The following is a 24,676-nucleotide window of genomic DNA, read 5'->3' as shown; positions in this document are numbered from 1 at the left end:
CCCAATAAGACTTTGTATAAAGAGTTACTAAAGCTACATTTTAATTATAATTGTCCTATTTCTATTAAATTTTTATAGTATCAAGCATTAATTTATCTTTCAAGTATATTGATTGTATAATTTACTTTTCAGATAAAAATTTCAGAATGCAAGGAGCATTTCATTTTGAATTTTTTTTATTCTCACGTTTTTTCGGAAAAAAAATAGTGTAATGCCTTTAGTGGTCGAGTGGATAACTCCACTGAACAGAGGTAGTTCGCAGATTTCCTCTCGAACTACAGGCTGATCGCATGGAGTTTCTCAGGTTTTCATCTAAGAAACCTAAAGAGAAGCCAATTTCCCGTAGGAAAATCTTCTAGGGTAATCTTCCTTTAGGAACATTTTTCTTGGCATTATCGCCCGTGTGTTGCGATCCGATCATTCTAATCCCATCCAAAAAGGAACATTCGTTACCAGTCTTAAAACTTTGATGCAGTAATACAGCATCAATTTAAATAGATGATACAATATATATATTATTTTGTATTTTATAATTATCGTAAATCTAAATTGAAATTTAAATAATTTTGATGTCTCCAAAATTTAACAGTGCCCACCAGAGATCAAGTGGAATAAATCTGAATAGTAGAATCCAACAGACTGGCGACAGGGCGATTTCTGGATTTCCTTCACATAAATAACATCTAAGTAGGGGCCAGTTTTCCTTATAAAGTGTTCCAGGAAACATTCCTCTCAACACATCTTATACGTATTGCGCCATTTTTATTGTTGCCATAAAACCAACAACAACAAAGTTTCGCAATATAAAAAAAATGTGAAAACGTTGATAATTATGAGTATTTTGTTCTAAACCGCTTTAAATAAATAAACATATCATATTATAACGACTTCACTTACTCCATGACATCTTGTAAACATAACTACACCGGCTTTAGTTGCTGAATAGATAGATAGTGTAAAGGGTTCGAGACCTAATATAAGTAAAAAATATATTTGAATTAGTTTACAGTACACGTTTATCTACGAAATAAAAATGCAGAATTATTAAATACCTGCCACAGAACCAACATTAACAACAGCGCCCCCATCTCCTCCATTATTCTTCCCCATGTATTTTGATGCAATGTTGCAACCATATATCACGCCATTCTACAATAATTTTTAATTATAAAATTCATCTCGTAACTACTCAATGAAATTTTAAAGAATGAAGAGTGTTCGGACTTACCAAATTAATATCCACAGCCTTATTTTCTTGAGTAACTCCTGCATTATTTACTAAAATATTTAAATCCCCAAATGTCTGTTTGGCTTTCAAATAAGCTTCTGTAATTGAATTAATTTTGTGAAAAACTACGAGTATGTCGTAAAAGTGAAAGTTTGAAACAAGTTGTTTTTGTTATAATTTAAAATTATAAGCGAACTATTTGTAATCTTGAATAAAACAGAAATTTTTTTCAATCCGTGAGAAATATATATTTATGTGAGAATCGAACAAAACAGAGAAAAATATCTATCAACGAGTTGCGTAACTTTCTCGGCTGTTACGAGATTTTAATTTAAAAATAACATTTCTATTATTCAACATTCTGTCAACGTGCGAGCATATAATGTGTTTATCGATGATTAATGGCAAAAACAGAATGGTTGATAAATAATTTATAAGTGATAGAGCCATAACAAGCTTAGTATAACTCAGNTTGAAACAAGTTGTTTTTGTTATAATTTAAAATTATAAGCGAACTATTTGTAATCTTGAATAAAACAGAAATTTTTTTCAATCCGTGAGAAATATATATTTATGTGAGAATCGAACAAAACAGAGAAAAATATCTATCAACGAGTTGCGTAACTTTCTCGGCTGTTACGAGATTTTAATTTAAAAATAACATTTCTATTATTCAGAATAAAAAAAAGTGCGTATGGCGCCATCTGTTATGAGGTTTTGTTTAAAAAGTTTTTATATTTTTAATTATTATAAAATGCTTCGTTTTGAGGATAGAGATGAGTTTTATAAATGAAAACGGTAAATGCTAACAACAACTAAACACATCATTAGATCTCACCTATCTCCAAATACCATACGTGACTTCCTTCATTTCCCCAACCCCTCGACCTTTAAGATCGAAAATTTAAAAGCATTAATACTTGTTGTACACAAGTTGCTCTGTCAAATTTTGTTTGTTAATCTTAAACCTTTCCTAAGATATTAAACGAAATTGACGCCAATACACACGCACACGTCCACAGCAAATTTAACTGTGATTTTTTATTTTTGAGTTCCGGAGGTCTCAAAACGGAGACGTGCCGAAATCCCAGAGGGTAAAATTTGACACCATTTCAATAATTTAAAAGCTAAGATATGTCGACTTTCTGACTTCAGAGAGTATCAATTAACGCTTTCGATCTTGATATCTTATGATACCTTTCCCTCGAGTCTTTCTCAACCCTGAATGAAAACCATAGTTATAACTCAACATTTATTTGAGGACGGAATTTTATGGAAAAATATTTATTAGAATCTATTAATATATTAAATATGTATTTCTTCGAATGTCTATTACCACATTCAACGATAAATTATATTTTGGCAATTATACTGTAATGTAGAGTTTCGTTACCTTGGAGTCTGTTACGATTCTTTAAATTTCAATTCTTTCATTGTTTATTCAAGATTAGTTTCCAAAATATATTATTACGAAGATATTTTAAAATATAAACGATATATTCATATATTAATTTGATTTAAACGCTTAAATTTCTAAAATACAATAAATACCCTCAAATTCTTCTGAAGAGGACACATCACATTTGACAAAAATGCAGTTTGATTCTCCATAACTCTTTTGCAACTCTTCCACTGTGCGTTGACCTTTTGCAGAATTCACATCCGCGCAGCAAACCTAAATATTTACACAATTTTAACAAATGTTTTTATAAAACGATGGATTTGTTTAAATATACTGTAATTATAATTTTTTTTTACTTTCCCCGGCTCTATTATATACGAGTATAACAGTTAGAAAGTATGGCAGTCGGTCAAAAATGACCCTACATGATTTTTACATTTTTGGACTCAGTGAACCTTGAAACGTCTACAAATGCAAAAAAATTCGGTGCTTTTTCTGTATACTGTATTAGTGTTTGTGTGTGTGGCTGGGTATGTTTTTTTTCACTTCATTTGAAGATTAATAACTTTTGTGATTGAAAATGGAAGGGGTGTAGAGATAAACGGGATCGTATGTGTGAGGCTCTGAACGGGTCCAAACTCTCACTAAAATTAGCGTTAAAATAATTTTTTTAGAGGAAAAAATATAGTAGTTAGAAATAGATTATTTTTTATGAAAACGCGACGCCTACGTTTAAACAATAAAAGAATATAAGTCCGTCGACCATTTCCGGTTGGAGATCGAATTAAACTTCGATTTTGACCTTTCCCGCGCCCCCGAACGGTTTCGAATTGTCATCAGGTGACAAGGAGAGATCAATCGGAAAGGGGAATCTGAGGAAAACGTATAAAACCCCGGGAATACAAGGATTCGACGGCTTCTTCTCCCGACATCGGATCGACATCTTTCCATCAGCGGAAGTCGACAGCATCGTCCGGAGTTGTCGAGACGTCGATGGAATTGTTCATTCGCGAATAAGGGACACTCCTTCAAAATGGGACTATCTTGGAAAGGAGAAGAAGACCCAGAGACCACAGCCGCCGCAGAACTTCCAAGATCGCGGAAATCTTGTAAGCTCCTTTCGTGTTTAATAAACGGGCTGTGTTGTAAACGAGGCATCTATCTCTGACTCAACTGCTCCCACATGTCGTTGATTGTTACCGCTCGGCAGTCCAAACGGCAAGGGAGACGATGTCGATATATATCACATATTATCGTTCATTTAGAGATTTTTTAATTTCTCCCCCCTCGGTCCCCACATATGTCATATCTCCAGTAGGGTCGGACTTAATAACGATTTTAGTTGTCATTGAACTGCAGTTTGAAAAAATTGTAGACTTATCAATTCCTACTGTCGTCTGTCTGTCTTCTCTCTTAATCTCGAGAAGGAAGTTAGATAGATGACAGCATGACTGTTGCTAAGAGGAAAAGTATGATGCTCGGGGGCTTGCTAACAAGAAAAGTACAGTGGAACCTCGGTGTACGTCTGCTTTAGAATACGTCAAATTCGGAATACATCCTGTTTGGACGAAACAAACTTTGTTCGGTATACGACTTCATTCAATTATACGTGCCATCTATGAACAAGTAGCACTGTTGGTGTACTAGACCAGACTAGACGTTCGCGGTGCTACGGTTTATAACTTTGTTAAATTTCTTCTGATTTTAATTTGTAAGTAACATTTTATTATTTTTATTAATCATGAATTGCAAAAGGGCAACAGAAAAATAAAAATTGACTAGAATCACAACGGAACTGTAAAAAGAGATTGTTGAGAAATATGAAGGTGGCACGCGTGTTCGAGATTTAACNTGTTTATTCAAGATTAGTTTCCAAAATATATTATTACGAAGATATTTTAAAATATAAACGATATATTCATATATTAATTTGATTTAAACGCTTAAATTTCTAAAATACAATAAATACCCTCAAATTCTTCTGAAGAGGACACATCACATTTGACAAAACTACAGTTTGATTCTCCATAACTCTTTTGCAACTCCTCCACTGTGCGTTGGCCTTTTGCAGAATTCACATCCGCGCAACAAACCTAAATTTTTACACAATTTTATCAAATATTTTTATAAAACAATTGATTTGTTTGAATATAATTATAGAACATTTTTTTTTTTTTACTTTTTCCGGCTCTGTTATATACGAGTATAACAGTTAGAAAGTATGGCAGTCGGTATGACCCTANTTTTACACAATTTTATCAAATATTTTTATAAAACAATTGATTTGTTTGAATATAATTATAGAACTTTTTTTTTTTTTTACTTTTTCCGGCTCTGTTATATACGAGTATAACAGTTAGAAAGTATGGCAGTCGGTATGACCCTACATAATTTTTACATTTTTGGACTCAGTGGACCTTGAAACGTCTACAAATGCAAAACAATTCGAAGCTTTTTCTGTATACTGTATAAGGATGTTAGTGTTTGTGTGTGTGGTTGGGTGTGAGAGCACAATCAATTTTTACACTTCATTTGAAGATTAACAACTTTTGTGATTAAAAGTCGAAGGGGTGTAGAGATAAATTATATGTTATATCTCCAGTAGGGTCGGACTTAATGACGATTTTAGTTGTTATTGAACTGTGTTGTTATCAATTCCCACTGTCGTCAGTCTGTCTTCTCTCTTAATCTCGATAAGGGAGTTAGATAGATGACAGCATGACTGTTGCTAACAGAAAAAGTATGATGCTTGGGGGCTTGCTAACAAGAAAAGTATTCTGTACAGAAGCAACACAGTATTCGTATAAGGTAGAAAGTNGCGAGGTGTTTAAAGCCAGCCATTTTTTTTTTACATGAGAACGGATTAATCATTTTTACATTACTTCTTATGGAAAAGGTTGGTTTGGTATACGTCCTATTTGGTATAAGTCCAAACACCATGAACGGATTAAGGTCATATACCGAGGTTCCACTGTATTCTGTACAGATGCAAGACAGTATTCGTATAAAGTGGAGAGTATATATTTTTATTAAATAAATTACAAAAACATGATTAAAAATTGCATCCCGGCATTGTGATGATGTCACAATAAATAATTTCTCGTCATCGTTTAGAATTTTTTTTAAATAAATCCCATCCTTACCTTCATAATTAAGCGTTTTGCCATTTCATAATAGTTAAAAATATAAAAAGTATTTTAATAAAATATCGTAACAGTTGGCGCCATCAAATGGCGTCAGGAAAGCTAAGCAACCCCTTGCTGGAATTTTTTGTTCTTTATATATTATGTTTTTACGCAGGGTTTGTATGTCTTTGGCGGGATGTGTTTGAATAGTAGCAAGAAAGATTCGATGTATTTCGATAATAAATAAATATTGTAAAGCATTATTTTATATTTAACATTTAAAGACAGTCCAATTCATTACGCAAAATATTTTTTCCTTCATTTTTCTTCGGAACTCCCCCATGTAACAAACATGCGTATTTAAATAACTCCACCCTCTTTAAAATTACATTATCTAACTTCATCTTGAAATATATAACAAAAGAAACTTAAATTTTATAGCCGAAAATATTCTAAACTTTTATTTAGTATGAAAATCATGACGACTGACAAACTATAAGAAAATAAATAAGCCAATACGATTAAATCTTAAATATTTAAAACAGATAATTTTGAAAGCAATAATTTTACAGAAATTACTGAAAATATTTGAAAAATCTTACCTTACATCCTCTGCTTAACAATGCTTCACAAACAGCTCTTCCTAGTCCCTGTGCACCGCCTGTTACTAATGCTCTTCCACTTTTCACGTTCATCTTCTTTGATCTCTTTCCTTACAAACCGTTACAAAGTCTAGCGAAACTTCGGCATCTTATAAGTAGAAAGATAAAACTTTTTATCAGTTGATTATTAAGAACTACAACGACAAAAGTTATCTTTGTTTGTGATAAAATTGCTTTCAGACAATTAGTTGTCGTTATTATCGTTCAAGTTCAAAAGGCGATAGTTTCAAACACGCCCGATTACACTTTATCTGAATCTGAAATCTAATGGCTTCGGATGTGGTTGATTTTGAAACTAACCTTCAATTTTCATTCCTTTTTATCCCTTCTTTCTGCTTTGTGGCTGCTTTAGAAATTTATAACAATCATCATTCAAAAAAACAGAGAAATACATAAGATCGATTGCTTAGATAATTTTTTACAAGATGGACGTCGACGTTACTGAAATTATACGTTTTATATAGAGTATAAGATATTGCATTGACTTATTTCGTATTTTGTCTTTCGAAATAATATTTTTTCTGGCTTATTATCTCCAAATGTTATTATTTACAACTCCAGTAAATTCTTTTTGTATGTGAAAATGCCATCTGAATTTAAAATATGAAAGTAACCAGGGTTACCATTCCTTGGTTTTAAAACCCAGTTCTGGGTTTTTCGACCTTCTCTTGGTTTCGAGGTTGTTATTTTTTCTAATTTTCGTAAAATATGGGTTATTTAAATATGACTTAAAATAAAATANATATATAACAAAAGAAACTTAAATTTTATAGCCGAAAATATTCTAAACTTTTATTTAGTATGAAAATCATGACGACTGACAAACTATAAGGAAATAAATAAGCCAATACGATTAAATCTTAAATATTTAAAACAGATAATTTTGAAAGCAATAATTTTACAGAAATTACTGAAAATATTTGAAAAATCTTACCTTACATCCTCTGCTTAACAATGCTTCACAAACAGCTCTTCCTAGTCCCTGTGCACCGCCTGTTACTAATGCTCTTCCACTTTTCACGTTCATCTTCTTTGATCTCTTTCCTTACAAACCGTTACAAAGTCTAGCGAAACTTCGGCATATCATAAGTAGAAAGATAAAACTTTTTATCAGTTGATTATTAAGAACTACAACGACAAAAGTTTTCTTTGTTTGTGATAAAATTGCTTTCAGACAATTAGTTATCGTTATTATCGTTCAAGTTGAAAAGGCTTATAGTTTCAAACACGCCCAATTACACTTTCTTTCAGTGGCGTAGCGTGGGTGTCAGCCGCCCGGGGCAGAGGAAAATTTCGCCCCCTTTATTTAGGTATCTCAATTTAAAAGACTAAAATTCAGTTTCGTCACAGAATAAGTAATGAAAAATTCCGTGCTAGTGTTGCCACCTTTTTAAAAAATCACTGATCCGGTCGGCAGGTGAGGTTTGTTCGAACAGAAGTTCCTGACGCATGCGTATGTCATTTTGCAATGCGAAGAATATTGCGCAGTGCATGCCGGTTCTAAATCAGTTACAGTTAGCGACAAGGGAAACTTGGGTAGGAGTAACGTAAGTGACCGAGATGACCTACCTCTATTGGATATTGGAGGTGTACATATATGCGAATAAATCGTAAGAGCAAAAGTAAAAAAAAAATAAGTCAACAGGTAGCGCACTGACGGTTAGTCGATTCTTAGACTGTCCGGATGATAACATTATTCCGTGCTCATTTCAATCGGTCCGAATCGTAGATGCGACGAAAATTTCTAAAGAAATGGTTCAAGTTCTTTACAAGATATTATTATTCTTTATTGTGAAATTTTGCCGCCCCCTAAAAAGTGCCGCCCGGGGCGGGCCGCCCCTGCCGCCCCCACTATGCTACGCCACTGCTTTTTCTGAATCTGAAATCTAATGGCTTCGGATGTGATTGATTTTGAAACTGACCTTCAATTTTCATCCTTTTTTTATCCCTTCTTTCTGCTTTTTTGGCTGCTTCAGAAATTTATAACAATCATCATTCAAAAGAACAGAGAAATACATAAGATCGATTGCTTAGATAATTTTTTACAAGATGGACGTAGACGTTACTGAAATTATACGTTTCATATAGAGTATAAGATATTGCATTGACTTACAGTATTTCGTATTTTCTCTTTCGAAATAATACTTTTTCTGATTTATTATCTCCAAATGTTATTATTTACAGCTCCAGTAAATTCTTTTTGTATGTGAAAATTCCATCTGAATTTAAAATATGAAAGTAACTAGGGTTACCATTCCTTGGTTTTAAAACCCAGTTCTGGGTTTTTCGACCTTCTCTTGGTTTCGAGGTTGTTTTTTTCTAATTTTCGTAAAATATGGGGCTTTTTTAAATATGACTTAAAATAAAATGACTTAAATAATAAAAAAAAATTAGATTTTTTCTCTGCTTCCCCTAGTGAAGATAACTGTAGGGACTTATTCCAGCCTCTGATAGTATCAATTACTGTCCCGACTTTCCCCAGCAAACAACTATAGTCAACTGTCCAGACTTTTCCCTGCCACCACAAGTGGACACCATCCTGTTTGAACTTCGGGCTATCACCCTTCGTCACAACCTCCCACACCATCGAGCATCGACTGACTGACCCGGGGCCAACAACTCGAACAGTCCAGAGCCACCAGAAGAGAAGAAAGACACTCTACATTGTAAGATTTAGTATAAATAAACGGGTTTGTTCGTCACTGTAGCTATTTGCCTCACTTTCCTTCATTCCACATACAATAAGTCCTGACATTTGGATATTACCAATTCGGCGACCTTCACAACTTGTTATTTTCATAAAATCAAAATTATTATGTAAAGAATAATAAATTAAAGGTTTATCTATTTCATATATTTAGAAAGGATTTTTATTGGCGAATATAAAATTTTCTAGTCTAACAACATAGGCAGGATGGCCGAGCGGTCAAAGTGGCAGCCTACCGCTCTGGAGGACCCATGTTAGAATCCAGACCGGTCGATAAATCCCCAGAAACTTTTCAGGGGTGTTCTCATATAACTCTGAGTAAATTCCCTGCTCCACCATGCCAAATGGCACTACAGGGTACAAAGAGACTGTATTATAATNTAATCCTTAAATATACTTGTATATTGGGCCACAAGTATATATTATATAAACTTGTGGCCCAAATCTCCTTGACTTCTTCCAATGCGGCCCAGAGAAACAAAAAGGTTGGACACCCCTGACTTAAATAATAAAAAAAATTTAGGTTTTAGAAACAAAAACGGAAAGCATGATACTTTATTTGCTGAATCCTGAATCATGTGGAGTTAAAAACACTCAGATACACTTAATTAAGCACCTGCTCAAGCTTCTCCAGCTACTTAATTAAAATTCTGGATAGTTTACGTGTATTTTGAAGTTAAAATGTATTGTTTTATGCAATAATGTTTGTAACATTGTGGTTTGAAAATGCATAAAGTAGTAATATTTTTTATTCTTAAATATGGGAATGATATACAGTATATATGTTGTATATCTTGAAAATATACAGTACATTGTAAGTTTCTATATGAAGTGGTGTAAGTTTTAGAACAAAAGTTTTAGGAGAATTAAAATGATGGCAGCTAAACATGTTGCATTTATTCTATTAATTCTTATATGTANCAAAACATCCTCATTTCTAAATAAAGGTTGCGTTATAGAGCATGTTTTCAGGATGTTAAAGTTTTGTAACTTTTTTTGGTTTAAACTTTAATAAAAATTTTAAACAAATTTAGCTTAATGTGTATTGATATAGAGTGCAAATTATGTAAATTAGATGGGTTTACATCCATATGTAAATATAATATTCAAAATTAAATATGAATATTGATAATTTATCCGTAGTGATTTTATTTCTGTTATGATGGACAGAGAACGTAAAAGATAGTGACTTGCAAACTTTGCGCTTGAAGATTGTTTTTACGCAATTCATAAATTTTTGAATAATAATTGATAGATATTTTCATAATTTAATTGAATTTATACATAATTAATTGGTTTGGTTTATTTGGTTACATGGCTCACAATGAATTGTGTTCTGTAGCAATGAATTGAATGAATTTAACGAATTGTTATTGACATGCGTAGCATTGCTACAGATGTCAATAACAATTTGTTAAATTCATTCAATTCATTACTACAGAATTCGTAACAATTTGTGAAATTTTAACTTTTACGAACTTTATAATTCCGGTTGGATCCCCCCGAAATCTGGGATTTTTCGACCCGTCCGTATTCGATCCCAAATTTCCAAAACAGTAGGTTGTCCCCTTAACCGCTTGGCCATCCGTCCTTTTACGATAGATTTAAGATTGTTGCTTTAATAGCTTTATCATGTGACTGAGAACAACTATTTTCTCGATATTATTTCTTTATGTAAATTAAAAGTTACATTTTTAATATTCTGCCGATTTATTAATATTTACAATTTTATAAAGTAACATACAATATGTCATACAATAAATTGGCAGTAAACGTTTGCTTTAAAAATTTTTAAATTTTGAATTCTAAACTACATACGTTTTCCTCTTTGACGTTATCACATTTACAATATTTCTATTGTCTTTTTTACACCAAGAAACAATAAAACTTACATGCCTAAACATGTTTTGTTTCCAAAATTTTTCACGAGCCACCTACCTGTATTGCGTTCGAATTTCGGCAAGTTTTTCAGCAGTGTACTCTGGGACCCTGTCCTTCTTTTTCTTTATATGCATCTTCGTAACCGTGTCTTGCATAAATACTTTCGAAAACAATTAAATCTTTTACTTGCTTCCATCTGGCTAACTGCATCTTTGTCGTCAAACATTTGTCGTAATATTCTTAGCTATTTTGCATTCGTAGCAACCGGTTTTCTTCCACTTCCTGGCCTTATTTTCCACGTTCCAGATATTTCGTACATCTTCAAAATATTATATACACTTGATTTTCTATTGCCTTCGCCTAAAAATGCTCCTTCACAAATTGTTTTGAGTGAGTGATTGGCTTTATTTTCGTACATTTGTACGACATGCTCTCTTACTATGATCTCTTTTGAAGCCATTTTTCCGAACTGACTCATAAATGTTCGAAAAATTCACGTCTTATTGGTATGTTACCGATGCCACTACAAAGTTGATTATTATATACGGCGAATAAAGTATTTTTTCATAAAATTCTGAATAGACTTACAATAATTAGCTCTTTTAAAACGTAACTTCAAATAGATTTAAATAAAAATTATACAGTAAATCCTGTGTAAACAGGAATCGCACGGTATGAATTTCTTTCCGTTTCTGCAATTTATGTTTTATTTGGATTTCCTTTTNACTTAACCAGTTAGATGACGAATGGCGATCATTTCGTTTAGCAAAAGATTTCGTCATACAATATAGTAGTATACCAGAATATTGGTTCTTGTTGCACAATATACAGGATGGTTTTGGTAACTGTAAATATGCCCTACTATCTCAATTTATGACACAGCTCACAGTTCTTTCACATTCCTCAGCCAGTGTCGAGAGAATATTTTCGCAAATCAACAACATTAAGACCAAACAAACTAACAGGTTAACTGTTGAATCGTCAAAGAACATGTTTGCTAAACAAGCAATCAGTAAAAAAATCTTAGCTGTTCGCTGTATGAACTGGAACCTAAACTAATTAGAGATGCAGTACAAGGAATTTGCCATCGAAGGTATAAGAAGCAACAAGAAGAGCATAAAGATTGTGCAGAACTGTTAATGGAAGAAGAAGAAACAGATTAACTGTGAAATAACATTAACTACTTTGTAAATTACGTAATAAATGGTTTTTTAAATATGTATTATAGTGTCTGTAATTATAACAGCATGAATGTACTACGATAAAGTATTTATAATTACTGTATATTTTAAATCACGAATTTTTCTGGGTAAATAATCTGGGATTTTAAAATTCCCATCTGGGTTTTTTTCCATCCAGACCCAAGTTTTTTCATATGTCGCGAGTGACATCCCTGAAAGTAACATCTTCATCGAAAGCGAGAAACATCGACTTCGTAAAATAAAACTTTAAAAAGATTTTTCTTATATTTTAAATGAAACATTTCAGGATTTAAGAAATATTTTTTTAACTAAAGTAAGGTATGAAATTTATGTAAATTTCATATCTTACAAGAATTAAGTTTGCGTGCGCTTAATCTGTAATTGAAATCAACTTTGTGAGGCCCGAGCGATACTCGAGCTCACGTGTTAAAAATATCATAAAGGTGTCAAATCAAGGGATCGGGCTTTGATTCTAACGCTCGTAAAAATTGGAAGAAAAACTTAAATAAAATCGGGAAATAATAAAATTATTAATCGAGAGAAAAAAACAGTTTTTAAATAACCTTAAAAGGAGATGCAGCGCTGATATTATGTGTCAGACTTATAAGAATTCGAAACAATTAAATACGAGCAGGAGTTTCAAGGTGCGATTAATTTCCCTTGATCGGATTAAAACACAGTGTCGAATTAAACCTTTGGTAGCCCGAAATGGTCTGTCATCTGCTTAGATACAGGAAACAGACCAATCAAAAGCTAGAGATCCGGGGAAGAGTATCTCTTAAAAACCTGCATCTCAAGGACAAAGACAGACTTTTTCTCTGCTTCCCCTAGTAAAGATAACTGTAGAGACTTCTCCCAGCCTCTGATAGTATCAATTACTGTCCAGACTTTCCCCAGCCACCACAAGTGGACACCATCTTGTTTGAACTTCGGGCTATCACCCGGGCCAACAACTCGAACAATCCAGAGCCACCAGAAGAGAAGACACTCTAGATCAAACATGGCCAACATACGGCCCGCGGGCCGGATGTAGCCCGTGTAATGGATTTATAATGACCAATATTACCTACTCAAGTCAGAATAGATCGGTGACAAATTCTAACGCCTAAATGAAAAAAAAAGTTCAACAACTCACTGTGCGTTTACAGTTAACGCTCTATTACAAATGTCTTAAACTCTCTTTCCTGAAGTTCCTTTATTTGTAAAAAGTTAAAAGTCCTCTCTTGTTAAGTTAAATAAATAATCATATTTTTTTCTTATAAGAAAAANCAATAACAATTTGTTAAATTCATTCAATTCATTACTACAGAATTCGTAACAATTTGTGAAATTTTAACTTTTACGAACTTTATAATTATTAGAGAGGTTGCGGCCGACGTTTTCGCATTGAAAACGTCGGCCGCAACCTCGCTATTAGTTTAAAATTTGAAATTCGCAGAAACATATCTTAGTCTTAGTGCCCACCAGTGGCCGAGTCGATAAAACCACTGAATCCTGGTAGTTGGTCGCGGGTTTGTTCCTGACCAACGGACTAGCCGCGTGCAGTTTCCATGTTTTTATCACCTTTGTGACACCTTAGTAGGAGCCAGTTTTCATAGAAAGTTCTCAGGGAGGCATTCCCTTGGCAGGTTGCGCAGGTGTCCATTACAGTGACTAAATAAACCAAACTACCTTAGTTTAGTAATTTACTAGGTTAATGACATAAATTAATTTAGAAAAACACTCATTTTCAAAGTGCCACACAAAATACTAATTCTTTCCCTTTATTTATGCACAAAAATTCGATTTACGGTACATTACTATCAATGGCGATTTGAGCAATGAGTATATGTTAACTGTGTTCTTCGATATTATGGGATCTTCAAATTTCTTAATTATATATTAGAGTACAGAATAAATTACAAAACAATTTAATAGCCAAAATCTTTGATTCTGTCTATTAAATTGTATTATATTTAAACTGTTTTGTAATTTGCTGTAGGCCGTATTCGAGGTATACACCACGGTCTATAGCTTATATGTTGATTCATTCGATTCGGAAATAATGTTTACAAATAACCAAATTGCATTTTTTATTGCGTCATAATAAAAGAGAAATGTCTCTTTGATCTATATATATAATTAGCAATGCATGGTCAATTCATGTAACCACTAAATTTGTACACATTTTTTAATATTATTAATAGACTAATAAGACTATATTTGCATAAATTTGAATACAGTAGACCCCCTATAACACTGTTGATAATTCCGTATTATATGAATTCCATGTTTTATGAGTCACTTAGATTTTACAAATACATGTGCCGGGCTGTGAACAGCTCACGTATTTGTAAAATGTAAATGACTTGTATAATACGAAATTCATATAATACGGAATTATTTACAGTGTTATAGGGGGTCTACCGTATTTTTTAAAATATGTTCTAAACGAATTATAATTACATAATTCTTTTAACAGTTTAAAATAGCATTTACGTATTGTACAAGACCTACAGATTGAAACTAACTAATGTACAAAATTATAAATTAAAAGGTTTAAGTTGATATAACAGATAATGATTTTCTTTTGTATGTGAGAATACGGACGAGGGTCAAGGCCCTCTAATCGTCAGATCGGAAGGACCTGCTCACGTTTTCACTGGATGGCTTATTCTAACAGAATCCGAGTGGTAAAATTCTGTGTGAGGTTGTGCATAAGCAATAAAATACTCGACTAAGAAAGTCATTTAATATAAAAATCAACAATTTAATCAAAGAAGAACAAAATAACAAGGACAAATAAAAAAACAACAAAACATAAAAAGATAGCATATACTTAAATGTCTAACCTAAGACTATACTCAGTATTACAGAGAGAGAGTTTACAATCAATTGAAACCACTAATACCTCGGTCGATGTGTAGAGTATCTTTTCTGTAGGGATCGTGACTTGGAGATGAATGTTGGGCCTACCCTCTTCTATGTAGGGTAGGTGTGGCGTATGGACTGCCGGTTAATATGGCACTCCCCGAGTAGCGCAACACTCGGCCCTTTTATTCAGATTTTCGACCAATGATTGTAATCGAAAAACATCCTCTGACGGGAAACGTCGTTGGGTCATTCGGACAGGTGTTTGGGAAAAATTTAAGATAAGAAGTGGAGGAAGGAAGCAAAACATCCTCATTTCTAAATAAAGGTTGCGTTATAGAGCATGTTTTCAGGATGTTAAAGTTTTGTAACTTTTTTTGGTTTAAACTTTAATAAAAATTTTAAACAAATTTAGCTTAATGTGTATTGATATAGAGTGCAAATTATGTAAATTAGATGGGTATTCATCCAGATTCTCACATATAGGCTATATGTATTATTAATTTTATTATTTTTTTAAATATCACGAGAATTATTACTTACTCTACTGCGGGATTCCTTTTGACAAATTCTTATTTCTTTACTCCCTGATGTAACGCCTTTTTGCACCATTTCGGTGTTTACCGTACTAGGACATACACAGGTGAATTTAACTCCACTTTTTTCGTAATTGAACTATTGATGTAAAATATAAATATCAATATATATATTTAAAATGCTCGACGGTCATTTATATAATTTTTTTGTATTCTTCATTATATTTTTATTATATAAATATTTACTTTTCCTTACTTGAAAAAGTTATCTTTTATACTGTCAAATAAGATATCATTTGATAAAATGATAAAATTTCTTTCAATTCGGTATTACTTGGTATTTTATAAAATATTAAAAACCTGAAAACTAATATGGAATTTTTAATACTGTAATTCACATCCTAGATTATTAAATATGCCCGATACATCCAAGACGGAACGTTAACGAAAATGCTAAGCTTCTTCGCCCTACCGGATTCTGTCCCGGATGCCCACAGCAATTTATTTATACAAAAATATTTATTCATCTTATAATAATGTAATTAATTATAAAAAATTTACTTTAAAATCGCAGAATTTTTTTATATTTATCGCTATTATATTAGTAAGAGTTACGTAAGTTTATGCACCTATTATCAATCTCATAATCAAGCAATAGAAAATTTGAATGGTTGAGTATAGAGCAAGGGTGTCGAACCTGTGGCACGTAATGTAACTTGTGAGTTCGGTTTATCATCTGATCATCCTTTTTCCAAACAGCTTCTGTACATCTACTACAATTAAAACATATTCCTTTCATTTCTTTGAATGTCTTTAATCGAACACTAAAACTTGGCATACATAAACATTTTTAAACATAAGCATGCTTGTTATATGGTACGCGAACTCAAAATCGTTAGCACATACAGTCTAGCTGTTGTGGCGCCGGATGGCCGAGAAGTCAAAGTGACAGCCTATTGCTCTGGGAATCAAGGATCCAATTCAGACGGGTCCAAAAATCCCCAGAAATTTTCGGGGTGGTCCCCGAAAAATTCTGATATGTCGGGTCCCGTACCTGACCACTGGCCGCCCCATTGTGCGCCTGGCCGAACCCGTAATGGGCTTGCTAAAAGAGACTATCTTAGTGCCCACAAGACGGAAAGAGTAAAAAAAATAGTCTTGATGTTGCTCCCAAAAATAATGTTATGACAATTAACACAATCTAAATAATATTTGACGCCATTAGAAACTTAGTAAATTTGTTGCACACATACGAGTAATTTATTCACTAAAAATTCTACAAAAAATGGAAACTTTCTGAAAATGATTGGCAACATTCAGGCTACGATATTAGCAATTATCATAATTAAAGATTAATAATCAGAGTTAGCTGTAACGAAGTTACTAAAAAAATCTCAACCAACTTAGTATACATACTGTCCTCAGTAGGTATTTTCGGTTTTAGGAAAACATCTTTTACTTTAAAATTCATCCGCAGGGACGAAATTTGGCGCTGCTGTTAGCAAACATTAATTTATCTTTCAAGTTTTAATTTTATAATTTACCTCATTAAAAATTTTAAATTATAAGTAATATTTTATTTTGAATTTTTCTATTATCAAGTTTATTACTAAACATAATGCCCAAGAATGGCAGAGTACCGAACACTGGTAGTATTCACGGGTTAGCTCTCGACCAACAGGCTGGCCTCTTGCAGTTTCGGAAGTCTTCTTCACGTGTATAACACCTAAATAGGAGTTTGTTAGCCATAAGACGTCCTCCCGAGAGACATTATTCTTGGCATATTGCTAATATGATGATGTCTTGCCTTATTTCCATTAATTTAATCCAATCCAAAAATTTCGTTCTTTGGAAGTTTTAAGACAACAACGATTTAAATAACTGACACTATACTTTCTATATTTCCCAATCATTATAACCTTATACTGAAATTTAAATAATTTAATTTTCTCCAAATTTAATAAGATAAAAGACTTAAAACATTGATAATTACAGCTATTTTATTTGAAATTCCTCTAAATAAATGAATTATCATATTATGACGACTACTTACTCCATGACATCTTGTAAGAGCAATTACTCCTGCTTTGACAGCTGAATAGACAGGACTAAATCCTGGGGGTTGGAGACCTACGATATAAATATAAAACTATATTTGAATTATTGTGCTGTACATAAGTTTACGGCATAAAAAGAACTTGCAAAAATTTATATACCGAACACAGAACCGACATTAACAACAGCACCACCGTCACCTCCATTATTCTTCCCCATGTATTTTAATGCAATGTTGCAACCATATATTACACCATTCTATAATAAATTTTAATTATAAAATTCACTTCGTAACTACTCAATGAAATTATAAAGAATAAAAAGTGTTCGGACTTACCAAATTAATATCTACAGCCTTATTTTCTTGGGAAACTCCTGCATTATTTACTAAAATATTTAAATCCCCAAATGTCTGTTTGGCTTTCAAGTAAGCTTCTGTAAGTGAATTAATATAGTGATAATTAACGATAAATGTAATATAAAATTGAATTTATATTATTTGCCACAGTAAAGTAATCTTGAATGTAACATCAGTTTTCTTTCAGATAAAGAAAACGTAAAAAGATAAACTGAATTTGTATTCTTATTTTTCTCGTATTTCTCAGCTCTCCTGAGATGCTACTTTTAACTCATTTGATGACTTAAACATCGTTCATGCAGATGTTGTTTCATCAGTAGAAAGAATTACGTCAAATAAATAGGCGAGATTTGGAAGCACAATACTATCATTTCTGGACAGAAATTGTGACCGGTAGAAAGGCGGTTGTCACAGAGATAAGAAAATTCATAATTCATAAACTATGGCATACACATGATATGAAATATGTTAGTAGAATGAAGAGAAACAACTTTTTTTAATTCCAGGTCAAACTGAAGCAGTAACTGCCAAGTCGTAGGTTTTTCTCAAAATGGCGCTGAGACGGCAGCAAAATGCGCACTGTGTTATCAAATTCTCCAAAACTGTTTTCATGTATAGCAACTATTTCTAGCTCATTCTAACAAGCCTGCACCAGTGAACAAGAATGTTCACTGGTGGTACTAAATGGTACGGACAGTTTCAGCAGAACGAGTGTTATAGGAACAGATTAGGACATCCACAGCCAAGTGATGAAACAGTGGAGCGTGTTAGAACTACTGTATATCTGTCTGGAGACCTTCAACTTGATTAGAAATGAGAGTGGGGATTTCAAAATCAACTGCTTAGTGCATTGTAGTGCAAGTAATTCAGGCAAATATGGAACAAAAAATTTTTGTTTTTTTTCCTATGAATTCTAACACATTTCCTATTGTAGCTGACGTAATTTTTGCATATGAATTTCTAAATGTTATAGATTTAAGACATATCCTGTGTTTAACGCAGAATTCGTATACTTGAGCAAAGCCATAGTTAAAAGGATTGTTTTCGAACATAAATTTATGTAAAAGGATATACTATTTCTTCACTATTGTGTTGATGCATTCAACGATAAGTTACGTTTTAGCAATGTGGTTTCTATACGAAATATACAGATAGTTACGTTTGAGGGAATTCTTTTTTTAATTTCTTTCTTCCAGTGCTTTATTTCAAGAGTATTATTTAAAAATTTATATTTTTGGAAATATAATTTTAATATTATATGTCTATGTTAATAATAACTTCATTAATTACTTCGATTTAATTACTGCAATTTGTAAAATACAATACCTTCAAACGCTTCCGAAGACGAAACATCACATTTGACAAATATGCAGTTTGATTCTCCATAAGTCTTCTGAAATTCGTTGACCGTTTGCTGACCTCTTTCGGAATTCACGTCCACAAAGCAAATCTAAAGATTTAAATGGATTATTATCATATAGTTTTATAAATGATTTATTTTGTTTAAATATGATACAGCAGTTTTAATGAATAAGATATCAAAGTACACTTACATACATTTTTTCAGTTGTGTTTTATTATGCATAGCAAATAGGGTTTATGGATAATAATATTCGCCTTGCTGTTCTAAACATTTCATTGAAGCATTTTTAAAATTTATATTTTACTGACTTTGTTACAAACTTTAGAAGTTCTGGAATTCTTAAAGTTATCAGGAATTCTCAAAAAACTTTTTTTCTGAAGTTTTTGGAGAATTCTTGAAAACATCAAACTTTAACTTAAGTAATTCTTTCATTGTACTCCTGAATTGCGAAACATTTGGATTTTTTCTTTATATTTTATATAATTTTTATGGGTGATTTGTATGTCCCCAATTCCGTCTTTCTATTTTGCATGGAAATCAGTAAACCAGATGCCAGAAAAACTGATAGTACTCAGGAAACCAGTTTTACTGGTTTCCTGAGTACTATCAGTTTTTCTGGTTTACTCCAATAAAAAATACAAATACACTATTATTTTATATTTAATTAATCCTTTCCGCCCTGTGGGCACTAAGAGGGCCTCTTTTTGCAAGCCCATAATGGGTACGGCCAGGCCCACAATGGGGCGGCCTGGTGGTGAGGGACGGGGCCCGACATATCTGGACGGATCACCCCCCAAAAAATTTCTGGGAATTATTCGACCCCAGGTAGGTTGGTTGCCACCTTGACCGCTCAGCCATCCGGCCGTCTTACTTACTTTTAATCGTTGTACAGTACCTTTATACTTAATGTCGACATCATGAAATTAAGTGCACTACAAGAAATTACAGTATTTAAAATCTATATAATTAAATTTTTAATATAATTAAATCTCGGGTTTCGAACTTAATTCGTTCCTGAAAGTTGTTCGAAAATCGATTTGTTTTAAAACCGAAAGAAATTTTATAATCTATAATATAATCGAGACGGGTTGATAATAATGATAATAATAATAAGTGCAGAGCCCAAACGGTTAGGAGTTGAAAGTGGAAATTTGGTACATAGATAGGGTACGTCACGAAAACGCACACTAAGAAGGGATTTTTCGAAATTCCCCCGGGGGAGGGAGAAAGACAGGATTAAGGCTTAACACTTCCATCAACAATGGAAGTGTTAAGTAACAATGGAAGTAATAAGTAACAATGGAAGTGTTAAGTAACAATGGAAGTTTTAAGTAACAATAAAAGTTTTAAGTAACAATGGAAGGGTCAACAATAGAAATGTTACGTAACAATGGAATTGTTAAGAGAAAGCGACGTGCAATACGCAGATTCAGCTTTTTTCATTTTTGCGGGAAATCGAACATATTTTTAGACCCATCTAAAAATTCTCTAATTAGTCTGGAGACAAGGGGACCCAATTCTTGCATTCTGTGAAAACGGGTAAGGTTGACTGTAACGTAATAATCTTTATCTTAGTTATCGTTACTTTTGCCCGAGCAACGCCGGTCCCACCTGCTAGTAACAATATAAAATAGATTAATCCGTTCCCAATCTCCAAGAAAAAACTCTTATATTATCATTTTAGCTGTATTTCATGCATAAAAATGCCTATAAGGGCAATATATTATTATTTTATCTATGTCTATATCTATATTTATTCTATATATATACATATATATACTAAAAGCTAAATATTCCCTCGCCGCCAACCTAAACTAACACTTTACAAAGAAGTGCTATAAATATAGATTCAATTCTACCTAAATGAAATATAACCAAATCAATCAAGACGGACAAAAGTACTTTATTCACACTTCCGAAATATTATGTTTCAATTGATTTGATTTCAATTTTAATTTAAATTTTACTTTTAGTTTTAGCTTCGGTGTAAAGGCCAGTTTTAATTATTATTTTATTATTTTTAGTTTTAACTAACTGGCTATCTAGTATTAATAAATATTAAATATTTATAAACTTTCTTCATTTAATTTAAATTAAACATACAGTATTTAAAAACAAATTCTTGAATGCCATTTATATTAAGTTAATGTCTATTAACGCAGTCTTTATTAATTAATTTGATTTAAATTCGACTATGGCGCGTACCGAAAAACGGAAATAGTATCTTTCCGCATACGCATTGATGTGTAATTTATATAACAACGTCATCGATTATTTCTATCGGTGTTTCGTCAGGCCTTCGATTTTCTTTAACATTGGACGTATAGGAAGTTAACCATCTGTGGCTGGCTCTTGCTGAGTACTTTGTTAGGCAACAGGGACAAAAATGAGTTCAAGGTTTGTTCGTAAACCGAATTGTTCCAAACCACAAAGGTTTAACTTTATCAATACGTGAACCGTCAAATACCGTAATTTTTTACGAATTATCACATCCACAGACACTGTACTCATCAATTAACAACCGTTCATATATTAATATTGAAGATGTGGAATAGAAGCATAAAATACAGATAATAAATTCTAAATATTCGAAGCAGATAATTTTCGAAATGATACTTTTAAATAAATTTTTCAATATATTTAAAAATCTTACCTTACATCCCCTGCTTAACAATGCTTCACAAACAGCTCTTCCAATTCCCTGTGCGCCGCCTGTTACTAATGCTTTTCCACTTCTTACATCCATCTTTGATCTCTTTCCTTACAAACCGTTACAAAGTCTAAAGAAACAAGCAGAAAGAAAAAATTTATCTGGTGATTATTAAGAACTGGAACGACAAAAGTTATCTTTGTCTATGATAAAATTGCTTACAGACAATGAGTTATCGTTATTATCGTTCAAGTTCAAAAGGCGTATAGTTTTAAAAACGGCCAATTACACTTTTTTCTGAATCTGAAATCTAATGGCTTTGGACGTGTTTGATTTTGAGACTAACCTCCAATTTTCATCCTCCTTTTTATTCCTTTTTTCTCCTTTCTGACTAGTTTAGAAATTTATAACAATCGTCATTGAAAACGATAGAGAAATAACATAAAATCGATTGCTTAGATACCAGTAATTTTTTTATGTTGAATTCTAAACAAAATACGTTCCTTTTCTTCCAGACCAAGAATCAATAGAACTTACTGATGTCCAAGCTATATAACTTACATATCTAACGTGTAACCATGAAAACATGTTTTGTTTCCAAAATTTCTTACGAGCCACTTGAATTTCATTAGGATTTCAGAAATTTTTCAGCAGTGTACTCTGAAGATATCTTTTTCTTCCTTTTTTTATTCCCATTTTATTAAGGATATTATCTACATATGTTCGATAACAATTGAACATTTTAGCTTCCTCCTCCTGGGTAACTTTATCTTTATTGTCAAACATTTGTCCCAATGCCCTTCGCATTTTCCCCTTTCCAGACATTTCCTACATCATCAAAATATTATATGCAGTTGATTTTTACGGTCCTCGGTTAAAAAACACTCCGCCTTTTGAATCCTTGGCTTTATTTTCGTACGTTTGTACTACGTGCTCTCTTACTATGTTCCTTTTGAAGCCATTTTTCCGAACTGACTCATAAATGTTCGAAAAGATAACTGAGCGTGTGTAATGACGTAATTTCAGGCGCAGAAATTTTTAAATTATCTTTTTAAGTTTACAACTTATGATGCTTTAAACTCAGTTCAGATATTTTGTTTCACCTCTTAGTGGCCTGTCATTGATGCTACTACGTAGTTTTTTGTTTGTTATATACAGTGAATAAAGTATTCTTTGGTGAAATTCTGAATAAACTTACAATAATTAGCTCTTTAAAAATGTTACTTCAAATAGATTTAAATAAAAATTATACAGTAAAACCTGTTAATCATGAATCGCACGGTACGAATTTCTTTTCGTTTCGGCAATCTATGTTTTATTTGGATTCCGTTTTAGAAAGGCTTTACAGTATAATTTTTGCAGACTCATTATATAATTTACTAGCTGTTACCCGCGAGGATTTTGCCAGCAAACCCCATTTACATTCAGTATTTCGACAACCGTAGTAATTGTTATATAACACCTCCCGCCGAGAATCGAACGAACTCTTTTTAATTCGATCAATTTTCTGCAACGTTTACAATCGTTCTATAATCGAGCCGATACGCGATAACAAATTCGAATTTAAAACGGTTCCAACATTTGCTTAAAAAATCGAAATATATAAAAAATATTTATAACAATGTCCTAAATGTTATCAATTTATTACACCTAAGTACTCTACGAAGAATAAACGTAATTAAAAACAAAAAATCGCGTGTAAAATAGTACGGTAGAAGCCGTTCTTCCGGTTAAGCCTTAATTCACTCCCTCTCCCCCCGCGGGGGAATTTCCAAAAATCCCTTCTTAGTGCGCGTTTTCGCGATGTACCCTAACTGCGTACCAAATTTCGTCTCTTTAGGTTCGGCGGTTTGCTCCGGGCGATGATGAATCATTCAGTCAGTTGGGATTCAATGAATTGCTTCATCCAAATTAAAAAGAGGGCTATTTATAGTGATTTATATATTGAAAATTTTAACGAATTGTATAATTTGGCATTTATAGACAGTATTCATCGATAAATTTATGCAAAATTAACACTATTCTATTGTCGCGCCGGCTCTAAAAAAAGACCAGCACCATGATGCGGAGAGTGGCGAAACAAAAAAGAATGTTTTTGAAAAAAAGTGAAAAAAAGAATAATTCGAAAAATTAGGACGTTCGAGAAGATTTGTTTTTCTTTTAACGAGTTATATAACGTTTTTGTTTTTTAGTGTATCTAAATAAAAGTGTCGGTTTCGGTAAACTGTGTTCTGAATTTATATCCCGAGCCCCATAGCTCGTAACAAATTGGTGTCAGGAGTGCGATGTGAATCATTCCGGTTATGCCGAAAGAAGACACTGAAGGGATTCGTACACGAAGTCAACAGCGAAAACAGGCGATGGATCAGCGACGTTTCAGTGAATCTTCTGATTGGACATTAGATGGTCAGCAAACAACTGACTCTGTTTTAACTGCCAGCACCACTGGCGCTACTCCAGCACCGGCTATGCTTGACTTATCTGTATTGTTGGCGGCGTTGCAAGAGCAGACCAATCAGTTGAAAAATATGCAAGAAGAACAGGCACGTCAAATGAAAGAAGAACTCCAGCGAGGCCAAGAAGAGCAGGCACGTCAACTGAAGGAACTGCATGCAACGATTGGCAGCGATTTAAAGGTAATCAAGGAGCAGGTTGAG

General features: G+C 32.8%; 2 protein-coding genes across 3 annotated transcripts; both read right to left on the bottom strand.

The window, feature by feature from the left end:
* Window positions 1-201: 201 nt before the first annotated feature.
* Window positions 202-6,830, bottom strand: LOC111639929 (15-hydroxyprostaglandin dehydrogenase [NAD(+)]-like). 2 transcript variants are annotated; one of them, XM_023385888.1, is made up of 5 exons: window positions 6,358-6,830; window positions 4,600-4,723; window positions 1,229-1,326; window positions 1,053-1,149; window positions 202-971 (listed from the first exon to the last, which is right to left on the bottom strand). In XM_023385888.1, exons 1-5 carry the CDS (start codon window positions 6,448-6,450, stop codon window positions 874-876), a joined length of 510 nt encoding a protein of 169 aa, XP_023241656.1. In that variant the 5' UTR covers window positions 6,451-6,830; the 3' UTR covers window positions 202-873. The 2 variants fall into 2 exon arrangements, with proteins under 2 accessions (XP_023241656.1, XP_023241655.1); XM_023385887.1 differs by lacking the exon at window positions 4,600-4,723 and adding an exon at window positions 2,780-2,903 and having other exon boundaries at window positions 6,358-6,819.
* Window positions 6,831-11,092: 4,262 nt separating this feature from the next.
* LOC111639930 (15-hydroxyprostaglandin dehydrogenase [NAD(+)]-like) lies at window positions 11,093-24,010 on the bottom strand. The gene is made up of 8 exons (XM_023385889.1): window positions 23,842-24,010; window positions 22,023-22,149; window positions 19,333-19,456; window positions 17,986-18,083; window positions 17,810-17,906; window positions 17,647-17,723; window positions 15,601-15,732; window positions 11,093-11,215 (listed from the first exon to the last, which is right to left on the bottom strand). The coding sequence occupies exons 2-8, from the start codon at window positions 22,113-22,115 to the stop codon at window positions 11,093-11,095; spliced, it is 744 nt and encodes a 247-aa protein (XP_023241657.1). The 5' UTR covers window positions 22,116-22,149; window positions 23,842-24,010.
* Between the last annotated feature and the right edge of the window lie 666 nt (window positions 24,011-24,676).

The sequence above is a fragment of the Centruroides sculpturatus genome, unplaced genomic scaffold (genome assembly GCF_000671375.1).
Source record: "Centruroides sculpturatus isolate CEXI.00-Female unplaced genomic scaffold, Cexi_2.0 scaffold1304, whole genome shotgun sequence".
NCBI lineage: Eukaryota > Metazoa > Arthropoda > Arachnida > Scorpiones > Buthidae > Centruroides > Centruroides sculpturatus.
The sequence above is the reverse complement of the archived record's forward strand: the minus strand, read 5'-3'. Positions and strand labels throughout refer to the sequence as shown.